Source organism: Engraulis encrasicolus, chromosome 6, assembly GCF_034702125.1.
Source record: "Engraulis encrasicolus isolate BLACKSEA-1 chromosome 6, IST_EnEncr_1.0, whole genome shotgun sequence".
NCBI lineage: Eukaryota > Metazoa > Chordata > Actinopteri > Clupeiformes > Engraulidae > Engraulis > Engraulis encrasicolus.
Window position 1 is genome coordinate 27089495 of NC_085862.1, and position 17500 is coordinate 27106994.

Here is a 17500-nt window from a genome sequence, read left to right on the forward strand (position 1 = left end):
CATGCAGCAAACTAGCTGGAGGTTTATTAACTTCATACACAAGCGACAAGCGACCGGGAGCCTTACACAACACAAGCCATCAAAAGAGACCAAGGTCTTGGGGGCCACGCTGCCGATGTTAATAGTGTTACGCACGTATACACACACACACACGCGCACACACGCACACTGCAGTCCCCACTGAAGTCATTTTAATGTGTGCAGGTGGGCCGAGGCAACTGGTGTGCATTAGACTTGCACACAGACTGAGGCAGCATGACTCCGCTGTGCTTTGATGTCCCAGTCTTAGGAAAATATGATTAAATATTAAATGTACGTATATTATTATTACATAGTTTTTTTCTATAACTTTAAAATATTAATACAGGGTTATTAGTAACTTTCTACAGGGTACTTAGCCGACCCTTTCCCATCTCTCTATCTAGAGAGTCAAAAGAGACAAAAAAGCTACCGCACACCGTTCACATTTGCAGAGTTTTTACTTGCGACGTTTCGGTCTAATGACCTTCTTCAAGCAATTCAACAGTACAAATGGTACAAATCATCTCTCTATCTCCCAAACATTTCCTGTCTCGCTCTCAAACTGTCCCGTCATTAATAAAGTCCATTAGTAAAAGACCAAAAAACAACTAGAAACAATGCCAAATTATATGAAGGGGATACTCTGAGGTACAGTAACAAGTCAGCACGAGTACTGGGCCGCACCAGACAGTTCCGGATGAGCTCTTCTACTCTCATGACATCATCGCTGTGTCTCACGGCAGTTCATCTGTTAAATTTTCTTTCTGTAATACCGTACATATTTTTGGGGCTTTTTATACCTTTATATTTGACAGGACAGTGAAGGAGAGACAGAAAATGAAGGGGGGGGGGGAGAGAGACGAGGAACGATTGGCAAATGACCCGGGCCAGAATCCAACCCGGGTCACCATGCGAGCGTAGTAACCCACTGCCTTACCGTTAGGCCATGGCAGGGCCGCTCATGTGTTGGGATTTGTCTGCGTTGCCGAGTTGCTGAGTTTCTTCAGATGCGAGAAAAGCCTCCACGTCTGCAATGTTTGCTTTGAAATGTTTGGTTTTGCTTTGCACTTGCTTTTACCTGCGTGCGTGTGGCGGCAAGCACTGGTGGATGGACCTCGAGTATTTCACTACCGGAACGCTCCAAGCGAAAGATCAGTGGATGGAACGCGTCCACAAACGATAGTAAGATAGTACTGGATTCATTTGTTAGTGAATGGAGCTGCTGGCAATAATGCTGCTTATTCTTCAGCAGGATATAAATTCATTCATGCTGTAGCAGAGCCTGCAAATTCTGAATGGCCAATTTTAATCTCTCTCTCTCTCTCTCTTTCTCTCTCTCTTACTCACTCATTCTTCTCTGCTGTGCTCTCCTCTCAAGCGCTCTACTTTAAATAGCTTCCTGAGATGGGTACCCAAGAGAGCAGGCTGATTACTGACAAGCGGGCTGTTAGCTTTTTAGATCTGCAGTGGTGTGCAGAGAGAGAGGCAGAGACAGGGAGAGAGAGACATAGAGAGAGAGAGGCAGAGAGGCAGAGAGAGAGAGAGGCAGAGCGCGCATCAGCACAAAGCTGCACAGGCAAATCCATAACCATTTCGTTTGTACGTGTGAGTGTGTGTGAGTGTGTGTGTGTGTGTGTGTGTGTGTGTGTGTGTGTGTGTGTGTGTGTGTGTGTGTGTGTGTGTGTGTGTGTGTGTGTGTGTGTGTGTGTGTGTGTGTGTGTGTGTGTGTGTGTGTGTGTGTGTGTGAATATGCATGTCTCTGTGTTTGTGCATGCTTACATGTGTGTGTATGTGGATCTGCATGTGCCTCTGTGCATTGTGTGTATGCGCACATGCACGCATGTCTACATGCACATGCATAGTGTACGTGCTGTATGTGTGTGCACGACTATGTACATCTCTATGAGAATGTACAGTATGTATGTATGTATGTATACCCAGACAAGGGCATGCAGAGCGCAGACAGTGTGCCAATGCTCACTCTCTCTCTCTCTCTCTCTCTCTCTCTCTCTCGCGCTCTCGCTCTTGCTCTCTCTCTCGCGCTCTCGCTCTTGCTCTCTCTCTCGCGCTCTCTCTCTCGCTCGCGCTCCTTCTCCCTCTCCCTCTCTCTGTCTCTCTGTCTCTCTCCCTCGCTCACTCTCTCGGAGGGGAAACTGGGACGCCAAGCCCCAGGAGCGCCACAGAGGAGGAGAGAGGAAAAAAAACACACAGCCGAGACGTCTTGCTTTCCCCCAAAAGATGTAGACAGAGAGAGAGAGAGAGAGAGAGAGAGAGAGAGAGAGAGAGAGAGAGACGGGGCGAATACACCGGCGGCGACAAGATGAAGCGACAGAGATTCACTGGACTGTTCAGCAAGAGCGATACGAGCGATAGAGTACGTCCCTTAAAAGCAGAATGCATGCATTCCAACAACTCCCATTGGCTGTGGCTGCTGTCGCCGAGCTGCATCATAGCTAATTTGCATAATATTCACTCAAGTCCAACTACAAACTGTGGCTCAAATAGCGCTTGTGTCTTCTCTCGCCAGCGACTGAATACAAAGTCAATTACTTCCGTCGCTGGAATCGCTCATGTTGCGCTTGGTCTATTCATGCCTAGAGAGAGAGAGAGACAGAGAGAGAGACAGAGAGAGGAGGGGGCAGCGAGAGAGAGGGGTAGAGATAGAGATAGAGATAGAGAAAGATAACCTTGCTTTTCAAAGGAGTTCCACATGAGCGCATCGCAGGTTTACATCTTGACTTGGGAATTAGGCTGGAGAGAGAGAATCAGCATCATTCCTTACGTCACAATGTCGCAAGTGCACTGACGAACACTGCTAATGTAAACCAAGCCACGGAGAGGTTGAAGAGAGAGACAGAGAGATAAAAAGGGAACAAGAGGGAGGGGGAGAGAGAGGGAGGGGGAGAGAGAGAGAGAGAGAGAGAGAGAGAGAGAGAGAGAGAGAGAGAGAGAGAGAGAGAGAGAGAGAGAGAGAGAGAGAGAGAGAGAGAGAGAGAGAGTGAGTGAGGGGGGAGCAGGAGGAATGCCAGAGATGAGCACAGAGAGGATGGGAGGAATGCCGGAGGTTTCACCACACTCTGGGGGCTCCATCTCTCTCTCTTTCTTTCTTTCTTTCACTCATTCTTTCATTCTCTCTCTCTCTCTCTCTCTCTCTCTGGAATGCTGGTTTATCTCTCATTCATTCTCTCTTCTGTTTCGTGTCATTTCATCCACTAGTCTCCATCAGTTTCTCTTTCCCTCACTACCATTCTCTTACTCTCCCCCTCTCTCTCTCCATCTGTCGCTCTCTCTTTCTTCTCTTGTTCACCTTTCCCTGTCTCCCCTCATGTGTGCGCACGTGTGTGTGTGTGTACATGTGTAGTGCAGTTCCGAACATAGGCCAAATGAAGATATAACCTTTTTTAAACGTCACTTTCCCCCCTCTGCTGTTGACACAACTGAACAGCTTCACTACATTCCTGTGCACGATAAACAGTCACACCAAACAATGAAAACACTACCCTGCCGAGAGAGAGAGAGAGAGAGAGAGAGAGAGAGAGAGAGAGAGAGAGAGAGAGAGAGAGAGAGAGAGAGAGAGAGAGAGAGAGAAAATTACAGAGAATGTTTTTTCTGAACAAAACTGAACAGACACATTAATTAAGAGAGTAACAGAGTAGAGTTAAGTAGAGCAGAGTTAAGTAGAGTAGAGTTAAGTAGAGTAGAGTAGAGTACCGTAGAAGTGCAGAGTAGCGTAGAGTAGAGATAGATAGTAGTAGGAGAGAGAGATATATAAAAAAGAATCAGAGAGAGAGAGAGAGGGAGAGAGAGAAACATACAGAGAGACAAGAGACCAAGACAATGCCAGTGGATTAAAAAAAGAGAATCACTAATACAACAGCACAGTGAAAAAGGAAGAAACAATGACGTCTAGAAACGGAAGAGAGAATTGTCGCTTGTCTTGTTTGCCTCCATCTCTCTCTCTCGCTCCCTCTCTCTCCTTCTGCTGTCTGTTGCTCTGCCTCTCCTGCTTCCCTCTGAGCTGCGCTGGCGAACTTTGACCTGAAAAGCTTGGCATTGCGCAAGGGGGGCCGATGTCTGTGGAGCCAAACAACACTCGGTCTCACAACAACAGAACAGTGTGTCCCAGAGGGAGAGATAGGGCTTATCTGCACAGGGGATCGGTTTATGTGCACTCTATCATTCTCTCTCTCTCTCTCTCTCTCTCTCTATCATTCTACCTCTCTCTCTCTCTCAATATACAGTATCTCTCTCTCTCTCTCTCTCTCTCTCTCTCTCTCTCTGTCTCTCTCTCTCGCTCTCTCTCTCAATCTCTCTCGCTCTCAATCTCTCTCGCTCTCAATCTCTCTCGCTCGCTCTTTCAATCTCTCTCTCTCTCTCTCTCTCTCTCTCTCTCTCTCTCTCTCTCTCTCTCTCTCTCTATCATTCTACCTCCATCACCCCACCTCTCTCTGTCTCTCATTTTGATCACTTTCTAAAGTGACATTTCAGTTGAGCCTTGGCTTGGACCCTCCCTGATTACATAATGCTGTTTACCCTTCCCCAGAGCTTAGAGTAGGTTACTGTAACAGTTACGAAAGACTTGCAAAATGAAAAGGAAAAAAAAAAGAACGTACACTTTCAATCATTCACACGATGGCGCGTCAATATTTAAGAAATGAGACTATGTGTTTGTTGTTTTGGCAGCAGCCACCGCGTTCTGATGAGATACTGACCCAGTTCTGTTGTCTGTGGAGTGCTATTGAGTTCAAGAAGATCCCCTTGTAATTAGAAATACTTGGAAAAACAGGAGAGTGTTGTCGTTCATGGCTGGAAAGGATACAACAGGAGGAGGATGAGAAGGAGAGAGAGAGAGAGAGAGAGAGAGAGAGAGAGAGAGAGAGACCACGAGAGAGAGAAGTGACTTAGGTAGGCTGTGCACAAGGCAAGAGAGAGAGAGAGAGATGGAGGGAGCCAGAAAAAGACCAAACGGAGGTGTGACAGAAAGGGTGTATGAGGACAAGACAAGACGGATGCAATGAGAAGGACAAAGAGAGGACACTGCTCACACAAAAACACTAATGCACACGGGTCAAAGACGAAACAGGGTTTTCAGGACTCCAAAAAATAAAACTGTTCCCTGACACCGTTCTTCAACTTTTTTGGGTACATTGGAGTGAAGAGTGATTAAGTTTATTATTTTCTGTTCAGAAAATAGTAAGGAACATGCATTTTACCCCATTTTCACCCATAAAATGTCATTCAGTGTAATACGGTGTTAAACTGTTGATAATGCAAAAAACATATAGATGACGTTAAAAAACTGAAATAAGCTACATACCATAGTAAAGGCCTATATTTAAGGTCTTCATCAAACCTAAAATTTCTAGTAAAAGGCATTTGCAAATAGTTTTTGCAGTGTTTGTAGTCTTTCACCGAGTGCATTTCACCCATTTGGCTTTAAGAAGTTTTTCCACTGAAGAGAAAATCAGTTTAAAATGCACAATTATTGATTTGTTGTATGCCCCCGCATTTGTTGTGCTAAACAAATAAGTTTCGTAAGAATTTGACTTTATTTTCACATAAAAATGTGCATTTCACTGAATGACCACAACTATTACACTGAATGATGCCTTGGCAAAAAAAGCCTATATAAACAGCTACTTTTCATTGCTATCATATTGTTACCATCATACTACAGTACTCAACGTCCTGAATGAGTGACAACAGAAATAGATGTTGTCAAATAATTGGTATTTTACTTAATATTGGGGCATTAAAATGTGTTTTGAAGAACTTCCAAGACCACAAGCTTAGAGGTAGGCTACTACTTAGGCCTAAAACAATAAAAAAGATGTTTTTGTCTGTTAACCTGCATATTTCGGGGATTGTGACTGGGGTGTTCTGATAATTCATGTACAACTTCCAAAATCCCAGAATCTACTCAGTAATATGGATGCTACATGGCAATAACAAGGTTATAATGGAAATAACAATAAAAGTCATAATTTCAAGTAGTATCATAATATTATTGTATCTTAGAGTAATATTGCAACTTATATTGCCGTTTTGATTCTTAATATACAACCATGAACCGATTACACTGAATGAAATGGCCCTTACACTGCATGTCACTGAATGACATCTCTTACATTGAAGGACGACCAAATACTTTTCACCTTATTTTTACCTTTTTACAAGCACACAGTTAGTCACCTACATGAGACGATGACTTTGACCCACAATGTTTACTATGTCCATTTAGAAAATATGCTTGTTTGGATGAATATCTGAGTATAAAAGTGTTTTTTGACATTTCACTGAATGACATCTGTTTTTGTGGACGCTGTTACCACAAGATAAAAATACAGAATTTTTGACTATTGAAGAACAAGATTCTCCCTTTGCATCATCACTTAAGGGGTCCCTAGGGTTCCTTTTGATGATGTCACATATTGTGTGTGACTATCACTTTTTATTATGATTTAAAAGCACCATGTTGATCTTATTACACTGAATGATATCTAAGGAATTGAAAATCCGGACAAAAGTCCCCAGATGATTTGAATATCAAAACAAAATGGTAATGAAACGTGCTTTTGATACAATAACAAGAAGACTTCTAGAATTATGCCCAGAGAGTGAAAAAAGAATTTTGTTCGTCATTTTGCATAATTATTCAAGGATGTATTGATGATTTTTAAGTTCGGACCATTACACTGAATGACGTTTTTGCACTTTATGAGATTATTTAACACATACATTCACAATTATTTTTCTTTAAATGTTACTGAAATGAGACACCAGACTATGCTGTTTATCAGCATAACATTCAAAATTCATTAATTTACTTTTTTGATAGTTAAATGAGTGCGGAACACAAAAAATGCACGTCTCGTCTTTGACCCACACACACGCGCGCGCGCACACACACACGCGCACGCACACACACTAACACATACACACACGCACAAACACAACCAGGCGTGGGCAGGCGTGGTGGTGTGAGTGGTGGCATGACTCCCCTGTGGAAGACGGCATCACAACGACCCACTCATCACCCGTGCCAATCTGCTGGGCCAATCTGGAGGCCAGGGCGAGACTACAGACACGGCCGCTACGCTATGTTCACCCGTCACAGAGGACGCAGCACACTGCTAGCCCATCACCGCCAACACGCCTCTGCTAGTAGTGTAGTAGTAGTGTAGTCTGCTAGTAGTCTGTCTGTCTTTTTTCATACTGTCCCATTTGCCCTTCTCGGTCCAACTTTGCCATCTCTTCAACTCTACTCCTCCTCCTCCTCCTCCTCCTCTTTTTTCTCACTCTCTTTCACCCGACTCCTCCACTGTCTCTCTCTTTTCACACTTTTCACACACACTCACACAAATACTGTGCAGTCACCGTCTGCCACTTCATCTGACTGCAAGTTCCATTGCAACGCAACTCGACTAAACTCGACTCGACTCAGATACAGCCTGCACTTAGCCACAATCCAGTCAGGGCAAAGACTTAATATACCTACAAAGATTTATTTCACCGGGGAAAACAGGAGCTAGACATGATACAGTACCTATCCACAGACAATGACAGATGATCCGCATTGCGATGGGAAATAAACACATGCCTTCCTTATTTACATATTGTACCTGACACCTGACTTGCACTATTGGAGAAAAAACATTTAATGGTTTAAAAACAGAATGCGAGTACGACACATAATTAAATGTCTTGAAAGCAATGGAAATACACAGTGATCGTGTGACGTGGAATGTCCTTTAAACGTATTGATTTAACCCGTTAAGACAATGCGTTATAAATTTGCTGTTATCATAATGGCAATGACCAAGGCCCTGTGTTGTGTTTTTAATATTGTAGAACTATGGTTCATAACCTTTCAATGACTATTACAGCGTGCCACTGGAGGTACAGCGCGCATTAAGGGGCTACAGGCTACTGGTCTGAGAACAGTGGAAATACACAGACAGACACAGCAATCCCCTGACATGGCATGTTCACACTGGTGGGACACGGAGGAGGATTTCACAACCCCTTTTCAATTTCTCCACTACTCCTCCTTCCTCCCCTCCTTTCTTTGCATCTTCTGCCTTTCTTGGTGCTCTGGTCTGTGTGTGTGTGTGTGTGTGTGTGTGTGTGTGTGTGTGTGTGTGTGTGTGTGTGTGTGTGTGTGTGTGTGTGTGTGTGTGTGTGTGTGTGTGTGTGTGTGTGTGTATATATGTGTGTGTGTGTGTGTGTGTGTGTGTGGTGTGTGTGTGTGTGTGTGTGTGTGTGTGTGTGTGTGTGTGTGTGTGTGTGTGTGTGTGTGTGTGTGTGTGTGTGTGTGTGTGTGTGTCTAAGGGAAGCATAGCCAAGTTAAAGTGACAACTGTCCAGCGATCGCGGGAAAAACAAGCTCTTGGGGGAAAAAAAACAAAGATTAAAAAAAAAACTTTCCCCGGCAGGTTATGAGGCCCCCACACTCTACAGCGTCCCAGAGTGGAAGAAAGAGAGGAAGAGGCAGAGAGAGAAAAGGAGAGGGAGGGGAGCCCCACATGTAGAGTAGAAGAGGGTGGGAGGGTGGAACACTCGTTTAACACTCCTTCTTTCTCTTCGCAACCCCCTCCGCTGCCACCCCCCCTCCAATCTCTCTCTCTCTCTGTCCCTCCCTCCCTCCCGCTCTCCCTCTGTGTGTCTCCCTCCCTCTCTCCCTCAGTCTCTTTCTCTCTGTCCCTCCCTCCATCAGTGTGTCTCCCTCTCTCTCTCCCTACCTCCATCTCTCCCTCAGTCTCTCGCTCTCTCTCTGTCCCTCCCTCCCTCCCTCCCTCCCTCCATACCTTCCTCTCTCCCTGTGTGTCTCCCTCCCTCTCCCTCTCCCTCCATTCCTCTCTCCCTCAATCCCTCTCTCTCTCTGTCCCTCCCTCCATCATTGTGTCTCCCTCCCTCCCTCCGTCCCTCTCTCTCCCTCCATATGCAATGGCCACTGCTGAGGGTCATTGCATCATGGTCCTGAAATGGCTCGGTGCGGTCTTTGACACAACACTCGACTAAACTGGTGCCTATCACATGACAGCAGCTGAGATGGGGGGGGGCATCGCGTTCACTTCACGCCGCTGCCCTTTCCCAGCTAAAAGGACACCCACACACCCAGCAGCCCACCAGCCGACCATGTGGGGAGGGGTGTGATCAGCAGTGTGTGTGTGTGTGTGTGTGTGTTTGTGATGTGTGTCATAGGGCTTCTAAAGCTCCTTAGCGGTCGTACCCCAAGACGTAACTGTAACCTGCACCTCCCAAAAAGGAGGGAACACTCGGGGTGTTTGTGCGTGCATGCATGCATGCGTGCGTGCGTGGTGTGTGTTGTTGGTGTTATTGCTGCTGACTTACAATCGATGGGCGCCTCCCTCCTCCCCTGTCCCGCCCCTAACACACGCTAATTCTGCTTTTAATTGATTATTGATTTGTGGTCGTGAATCATCCACAAGTGGACAACCCTTCAACACCCCACACTACATATACAAACACACAGACCCACAAACACAAACACACGCAAGTATGCCCACACACACACACACACACACACACACACACACACACACACACACACACACACACACACACACACACACACACACACACACACACACACACACACACACACACACACACACACACACACACACACAAGAAGGTGAGGTCAGAGCACCAGTGAGCAGCCCACACTGGCTTGTCAAGAGGGGTGTTGATGATGGCAGGTGGGGGGGGTGTAAGATTCGAATTGGCAATCCGCCCCGAGCATCATTCTACAGTACACAAGCCCTCTGCCTTTACCCCTGAGCAGACCAGCGCTAATCTCTCTCTCTCTCTCTCTCTCTCTCTCTCTCTCTCTCTCTCTCTCTCTCTCTCTCCCTCTCATTTTCCCCTCCACTCCCTCTCACATCTTCCTTCACTCTCCCTGTCTATCCCCCCTTTATCTCTCACCTGCTCACCCTCTTTGATTCTGTCTCTCTCTCCCCTACTCCTCCTCTCTCCTTCTCTTTCTCTCTCTGCTTTTCTCATCTGCTCTCTCACTCCTTTTCTCTCCCCGCTCTCCTTCTCTTTCTCTCTCTCTCTCTCTCATTCCCTCTCCTCTGTCTTGCAGCTCTGTCAGCGAGGGGATCTTTACATTGCAAATGGGCCACACAGCAGGGCAGGGCAGGCTGGCAGCATATTGCTGGTGTCAGGACAGCATATTACTGGTGTCAGAGCAGCACAGTGGGGTCAATGGGGGTTACTGAGGTACCATGATGCACCCGCCAGTCAGGCCGGAGGCAGAGCCGTGGGAGAGGTACAGCCTAAAAACCAGACCAAGCCATACACTATGACCACATCAGCTGACAATTGGACGAGCAAAAACTCGGACAATGAGCGACCCGGGCTCTAAATGATGTTTTCCATCACCAGCAAAATGGCTAGATGTTTATCTTAGTACTAGCCAAACCACACACTCACTAATGGGTCAAAGAGTGGCAAGTTGAACTTTTGTACCAGCCAAACTGAAATTACACCAGCATTTGGCTACGACAACATCAGCAAACCAAACCAAACCAAAAAGCAAAACCTCGGACAAGGACTAATGCCAATGATGATAGAAAGCGCAATAGAACTGATGTAATTGATCAACTACGATGATCAGAAAACGATGCCTGATGAATCATTCGACAGGTACAGAAGATAAAGACAGACAAGTCAACAAATCTCAAACCATGAAATCCTTAGTGGAAGTAACAGCTCAACTATGGCGATCAGAAAATTCTGCTTGATAAAGCATTTGACAGATATATAGGAGACAGAATTCAACAAATCTCAGAGCACAATATCCTCAGCGAAAGTCACAGCAGCGCGATTGTAGACGATAACCTCACTGCACCCTACACCAGCAAAACAAACTAAAAAATCCAACAAAATGAATAAACAAAAGCCGACATGACTACTCACTTCTCTGGCAGTACTCCTGGTTCCAGCAGCGCTCTGCGAACATGCCGTTGATGGTGGTCTGTGGGCACTGGCCTTTCCCCTTGGGGGAGCCGGGGCAGACGTCGCCGCACTCGCGCGGGTCCTTGTTGGCCATGATGAAGTTGTCCTCCACCGAGTCCAGCACCTTGGACCAGTCCAGCGTGGTCAGGTAGCACAGGTCCGAGTTCTTCTCCAGCCGCACGGCGCCGCGCGTGATGTTCATCAGGCTGTGCAGGCCAATCTCCTTCATCTGCAGCATCTCGAACATCACAAAGGCGTAGTTGAAGAAGAGCGTGTTGCCGCGGATCACCGTCAGGTTGGGGAAGAGGTCGCTCAGGCTCTCCAGACCGTAGACGCGGAACAGCAGCAGGAAGTCGGTGATGACGGTCAGGCGTGGGAAGCTCAGGCCCCGGAAGTTCTCCGCCTTGGTCTTAAACATCAGCAGGATCTTCAGGTGGCCCTCGATCACCGTGCAGTTCTCCAGGACCTTCAGGTTGCGCGTGTCGTTCCGGATGTCGATACTGGGGCAGACTAGAGGGAGGAGAGAGAGGGAGAAATTGTTACAACGAGAAAGACTTAAATACAACAAAAAGGCACAAAGACGAGAGGCCTGCGAGGCAGATTCTGTTCGCTTCATTCATAATCTCTATAATAGTGTGTGTGTGTGTGTGTGTGTGTGTGTGTGTGTGTGTGTGTGTGTGTGTGTGTGTGTGTGTGTGTGTGTGTGTGTGTGTGTGTGTGTGTGTGTGCGTGCGTGCGTGCGTGCGTGCGTGCGTGCGTGCGTGCGTGCGTGCGTGCGTGCGTGCGTGCGTGCGTGCGTGCGTGTGTGTGTGTGTGTTGAACGGTTCACTATTGAGATGATCAGTAAAGAACGGTGGTTACATGAACAGTAGAACAATTGATGGAGAGGACAGAGAATCTTAGGTGTACAGTTAGGGAGAGAACCTTAGATGGACCTTGCTTGGGTAAGGTATAAATGCAATTTAGTTGTGTGCGGTGTGGAGTGAACACTAGTGTGCTGTGGAGTGCTGTGTCACAATGACAATGGGAGTCAGAGTTTTCCGGTTGGGCTTTTGCGTTCGGCTTAGGTGAACAGCAACGAACGAACTGTAGTTACATAAGCAGTATAGAACACATGTATGATGGAGTGGCCATCACAAGGATTGTGGGTGCATCAACATGACTGGCTCTTTGGTGTAGCGGTCAGAGTCCCAGTTTGGTAACCCAGAAGTTCCAAGTTCGTGTCCAGGTGGGGCAACTCTACTTCCCTCCGCTACAACTAATCTCATTCACATGGCAACATAAAGTGCTCTCGTTGCTATACACCATTCCTTTTCATCTAGCCATTAATTGAACTGAAACGTCTCATAGCAAAGTCGAAGGCCACATTTTTAAAGAGCATCTTAAAGAAAATAATGCACACTCGCCAGCTCCTTACTGCACTACATTATTCACAGGCGCACTCGCAAAGACGCACGCACATACGTGGCACACACACACGCACACACACACACACTCGCACGCCGTGGCCTGTGCTGTGGTGGTGCTTGAAGGCTTGTGCGCCCCGCTGGAGTCTCCTCCCTGTGCCTGGCTCCCTGTGGAGCTCACTGACAACAGCACTCGCTCTCACATCAACAACAACCAGAGAGGAACGGAGGGAGGGGAGAGAGAGAGAGAGAGAGAGAGAGAGAGAGAGAGAGAGAGAGAGAGAGAGAGAGACAAAGAGAGAAAGAGCAGAATGGGGAGAGGACAAGGAGAGAAAGAGAAGAATGAAGAGAGGGGGGACAGAGAGAGAGAGAGAGAGAGAGAACACAGAGTGGAGAGAGAGAGAAAGAGAAAAACTGAGGGGACAGAGAGAGAGAAAGAGAAAAATAGAGACAGGGGACAGAGAGAGAAAGAAAATAATGGAAAGATGGGATAGAGAGAGAAAGAGAAGAATGGAGAGAGGGCACAGAGAAAGAAAAGGAGGGAAATTAGGGAAAAGGAGGGAAAGTGAGCTGGTAAGGAAGAAAAACATACCGGGTGAGAGAAAAACAGATATGGAGGGACAAATGTGGGGACGGGTGGACGGGGGGAGCAGAGAGAGAGAGAGAGAGAGAGAGAGAGAGAGAGAGAGAGAGAGAGAGAGAGAGAGAGAGAGAGAGAGAAGGAAAGAACGAGAAAGACTTGAAAACAACAAAGGCACAAAGACGAGAGGCCTGCGAGGCAGCTTCTGTTGGCTTCATTCATAATCTCTACAGTGTGTGCGTGTTTGTTTTTGTGTGTGTGTGTGTGTGTGTGTGTGTGTGTGTGTGTGTGTGTGTGTGTGTGTGTGTGTGTGTGTGTGTGTGTGTGTGTGTGTGTGTGTGTGTGTGTGTGTGTGTGTGTGTGTGTGTGTGTGTGCGCGTGTGTGTAATGTGTAATGTGTGTGTGTGTTGACAGCCGAGACCGGTAGAATTCATTAGCGGTGAGGATTCGCTCGCTCCAAGCATCTGCTGATGGAGCTACTGGATAATAATGAGCTGTGTGTGTGTGCGTGCTTGCGTGCGTGCGTGTGTATTCATATGTGCATGTGTGTATGTAGCGCTGTGTTTGGTGGCTGCTGTCCGACCACAGCTCCAGTGCAGCCATCTCCCGCTCATTACAAGAGAGATTATGGTGATGCCACTCTCTCTTTGTTCTCCACTCGTAGCCACCCACCGCACCAGTCAATCATACTACACAGGCCTCCCTTCGCTTTTCTCTTGCTATTTTCTTGGCACAGTGCCTCGTACATGTTTTTTTTGCCTCATTTTCACCTGGATTCGTTAAGCTGGCTTCAGCTGGTACTGTAACTGTAATCGGGCCCGGCTGGTCGGCTGGCTGACGCAGCTCGCTCGCTCGCTCACTCACTGCTGGAGGTCTGAAGGATTTATGGTGCATAATATCTGTCACTGTTTCCAAGGCGAGGCAGCAGAAAGGCTCTCTCACATCTACTACTAGTACCCACCCCGGCCCTTTACCCGCTGTTACATCATTTCACAACGTTTTTTTGAGTCGTGGTTGGTGCCGTCGGTCAGACAGACTAGATACTTGCCATTGCTGTATTGCATCTTGGAGGTGTCACAGACCTACCTCTACCTGCCTGCTTGCTTGTGCTTGCACAAACAGGAAAACAAAAAAAGAGCGAAGTACACGTAAGACTTGTGAACTGTGAGAGAAACAGTGAGTGTGAGTACCAGGAAAGTGGTGCAGGTGTTTAAGATAGCAGAAGCCACAGGATTGTTAGTGGCAGGTGGGCATTTTGCAGCAGTCTTTTTGTTTAGTGTTTGCACCGATGCCGATACCAGTATCGGACGGGGCCCGGATCGGCACTAAAATGGTGGTATCTGTATCAGCAAGTAGTGTACCAACAAATAGGGCACCGTTTACCAATGCTTGTATGACACTTGAACTCTTATATTGTCTCTAGTGTTATTCAGATATTAGGTTGGCGGTTTATGGTTTGATAGTTATTTTATATCAGAGGTATTTAAAAAGTATAACAAGTTCTACTGGATTCACTTTATATAGACAGTATATATAAATTTCAAACAGAGTGGTATCGGTATCGGTCGATACTGCACAGTCGGGTAATGGGTATCGGTAACAGGGCCAAAAAAATGGTATCGGTGTAACACTACTTTTGTTTCTATGCAGTTTCTGCCCACGTGTGCGTCTTGGTGGAGCATATTTGTATTTATTAATGCTCCGTACCACACCACACTGAACTGCATTTTTATCTATTAAGCCACCTGTGTGCAAAACATCTTGTGGGAACCCACCTCCACAGATGGAATTGCAGAAATAAACTTTCACAGAAAAGCTGAAAGCTGCATTAACTGAAAACGGGTATCTCTGCTAACACTACATGCTGAGTGGTTATAAGGGAAACATTGTGATATCAATTGCGTATTTCCAAAACATGTCAGCTTGATGTCCAACTTATGTCTTGTTCATGCACAATAAGGGATTTATTACCAATTTAACCTTAGTAAGGACCTAGTAGGCCTTAGCATTTGCTTAGTACATGCCTTACAAGTTACTTATGCAGGCATTAACATTGTATGTATTAGTGCTAATCGATGTATCCCTAAAATAAAGTTACCTGACTTTTAACTTTACTTCAGAGTGTCCCCCTCTCTGCTCTCTACGTGTATTCGTGGACACCGATGAGCACTGAAGTTTCTCAAAACCTACCCACAGACGCAACTCTACCCCCCCCCCACCACACACACACACACACACACACCTTTCTCCCTCTACACTGAAACACTTTATTTGTTTCTATTTCTCTTGTCTTCTTTTACTTGTAGAGGCATCTTCACAGAATGTTTTCACAATGTCCTGAAAAAAAAAAGCAAATGGCTCTATAATTTTTGGCGATGATGGCATTGGCAACAATCTTCAAAAGTCGACTTTCAACACGGGCCTATACTACAAAGCTGGTTCAGGAGAAAACCAGGATAAGTTAAGAGGTAAATCATCTAATAGAAGAGCCTGGAGTCCTAACTTAACCTGGTTTACTCCTGAACCAGCTTTGTATTATAGGCCCCAGATCTGTATAGAACGGCTCCTGCACAATTCCATATAAGTAGCAGAAAAGAGAAATGTCTTCATCAGGTTCAGTTCGCTCAACTGGGTAAACATTGAAGGCAAACTCCTCGCCATGGCAACGCATTTCAACCAATACCAAAACAGACAGCGAGCTGAAATCCATAAACCACACAGGCAGGAAATATGCAACATATTTTGAGGGAAAGATGGCTTTTTTCTTTTCATTTTTGGCGAACAAACCCAAAATGCTAATGGAACCATTAGATTATTTATTCTCAGATTGACTGGGCCCAGCGTTGCAAACAACAAACAAGCTACGGCCCCCATTTTGAGACTGTGTGTGCATAACATCTAATTATAAAGGCTGTTGACTGCATACACCAAATGGCAACACAGTTCAGCACAGTATGATATGAATTTCCTTATTTTTCCCGAGCGGCGGTAGTCCCTTTCAACTCCGCAAAGCTCTCGCTCTCGCACAGGGAGGGGGATTTTTTTTTTTTTTGCACTGAAATCAGCACTTTCTGTTAAAGCGAGCTTGGCCTTAATGGCTTAGAAGTTAAAACAGATTCCAATCAATAATTAACTCGACATTACTGTACATTAGTAACAGCACACAGTTCAGCAAGGCTGCGTGCTTCACAGGGAAGACGCCGGAATAAAAATAAGGTGATGCTGAGGGAACCGTGTGGGGCGGACGGGTGGTGAATTCTGTGTGCTTATGCAAACGTGTCTGACTGTGCGTGTGTGTGTGTGTGTGTGTGTGTGTTTGTGTGTGTGTTTGTGTGTGTGTGTGTGTGTGTGTGTGTGTGTGTACTTATCTCTATGTGATAGTGTGTATAAGGCGCAGTGTTTAAAGGGGGGCTGCTGTGCATGTGTGATAATACATGTACACTATATGGGGAGGTGGGGGTGTTCTGAGGAGGGGAGCTGCCTGTGTGTGTGTGTGTGTGTGTGTGTGTGTGTGTGTGTGTGTGTGTGTGTGTGTGTGTGTGTGTGTGTGTGTGTGTGTGTGTGTGTGTGTGTGTGTGTGTGTGTGTGTGTGTGTGTGTGTGTGTGTTGTGTAAGCTTGTGATAGTACATGCACACATGTACACTATATGGGGAGGTGGGGGTGTTCTGAGGAGGGAAACTGCCTGTGTGCGTGCATGCGTGCGTGCGTGTGTTGTGAGGGCTGGGGTTGGGGCAGGGGAAGGGTGAGGGTGAGTTGAGTGGTGGCTGTACTACGTGGTGATGTGGGACCTCCTGTACTGAGCTGTTCTCACACATGCCTGGCATAACACACTTTCCCTTCTCTACTCCTCTCCTCTCCTCTCTTCTCTTCTCCCAGCACTGACGGCCTAAAGCCCTCCCTTTGCCCGTTCCGTAGCACTGTGGCCACTGGAGAAGAGGAACGAGAGAGAGAGAGAGAGAGAGAGAGAGAGAGAGAGAGAGAGAGAGAGAGAGACAGAGACAGAGACATAGACAGAAAGAGACTTGCAGAGAGAGAGAGAGAGAGAGAGAGAGAGAGAGAGAGAGAGAGAGAGAGAGAGAGAGAGAGAGAGAGAGAGAGAGAGAGAGAGAGAGAGAGAGATCTGTCCAGTCCACCACACTAGGCCCCCCGCCCCGCACAGGAAAGGGAACACCAGCACATCAGTCAGTCGGCTGATTTAGGGGCCGTCAGCCAGCGTGACGTCAAGCTCAAATAATATACTGAGCCTTGTTTACACCACCGACACACAACTCTTCCCTTTCTACCAGCCAGGGGAGGGGAGAGAGAGAGAGAGAGAGAGAGAGAGAGAGAGAGAGAGAGAGAGAGAGAGAGAGAGAGAGAAAGAAAGAAAGAAAGAAAGAAAGAAAGAAAGAAAGAAAGAAAGAAAGAAAGAAAGAAAGAAAGAAAGAAAGAAAGAAAGAAAGAAAGAAAGGAAGAAAGAACGAAAGGAAGAAAGAACGAAAGGAAAAGGATAAGGGCATATAAATCTTAG

General features: G+C 46.4%; 1 protein-coding gene across 1 annotated transcript in view; it reads right to left on the reverse strand.

The window, feature by feature from the left end:
- insrb (insulin receptor b) overlaps window positions 1-17500 on the reverse strand; it is a 152756-nt gene that overhangs the window by 113778 nt on the left and 21478 nt on the right. The window contains exon 2 of the mRNA XM_063201094.1: window positions 10965-11513. Coding sequence (XP_063057164.1) covers window positions 10965-11513 — 549 coding nt within the window. The remainder of the gene's footprint in view (window positions 1-10964; window positions 11514-17500) is intronic.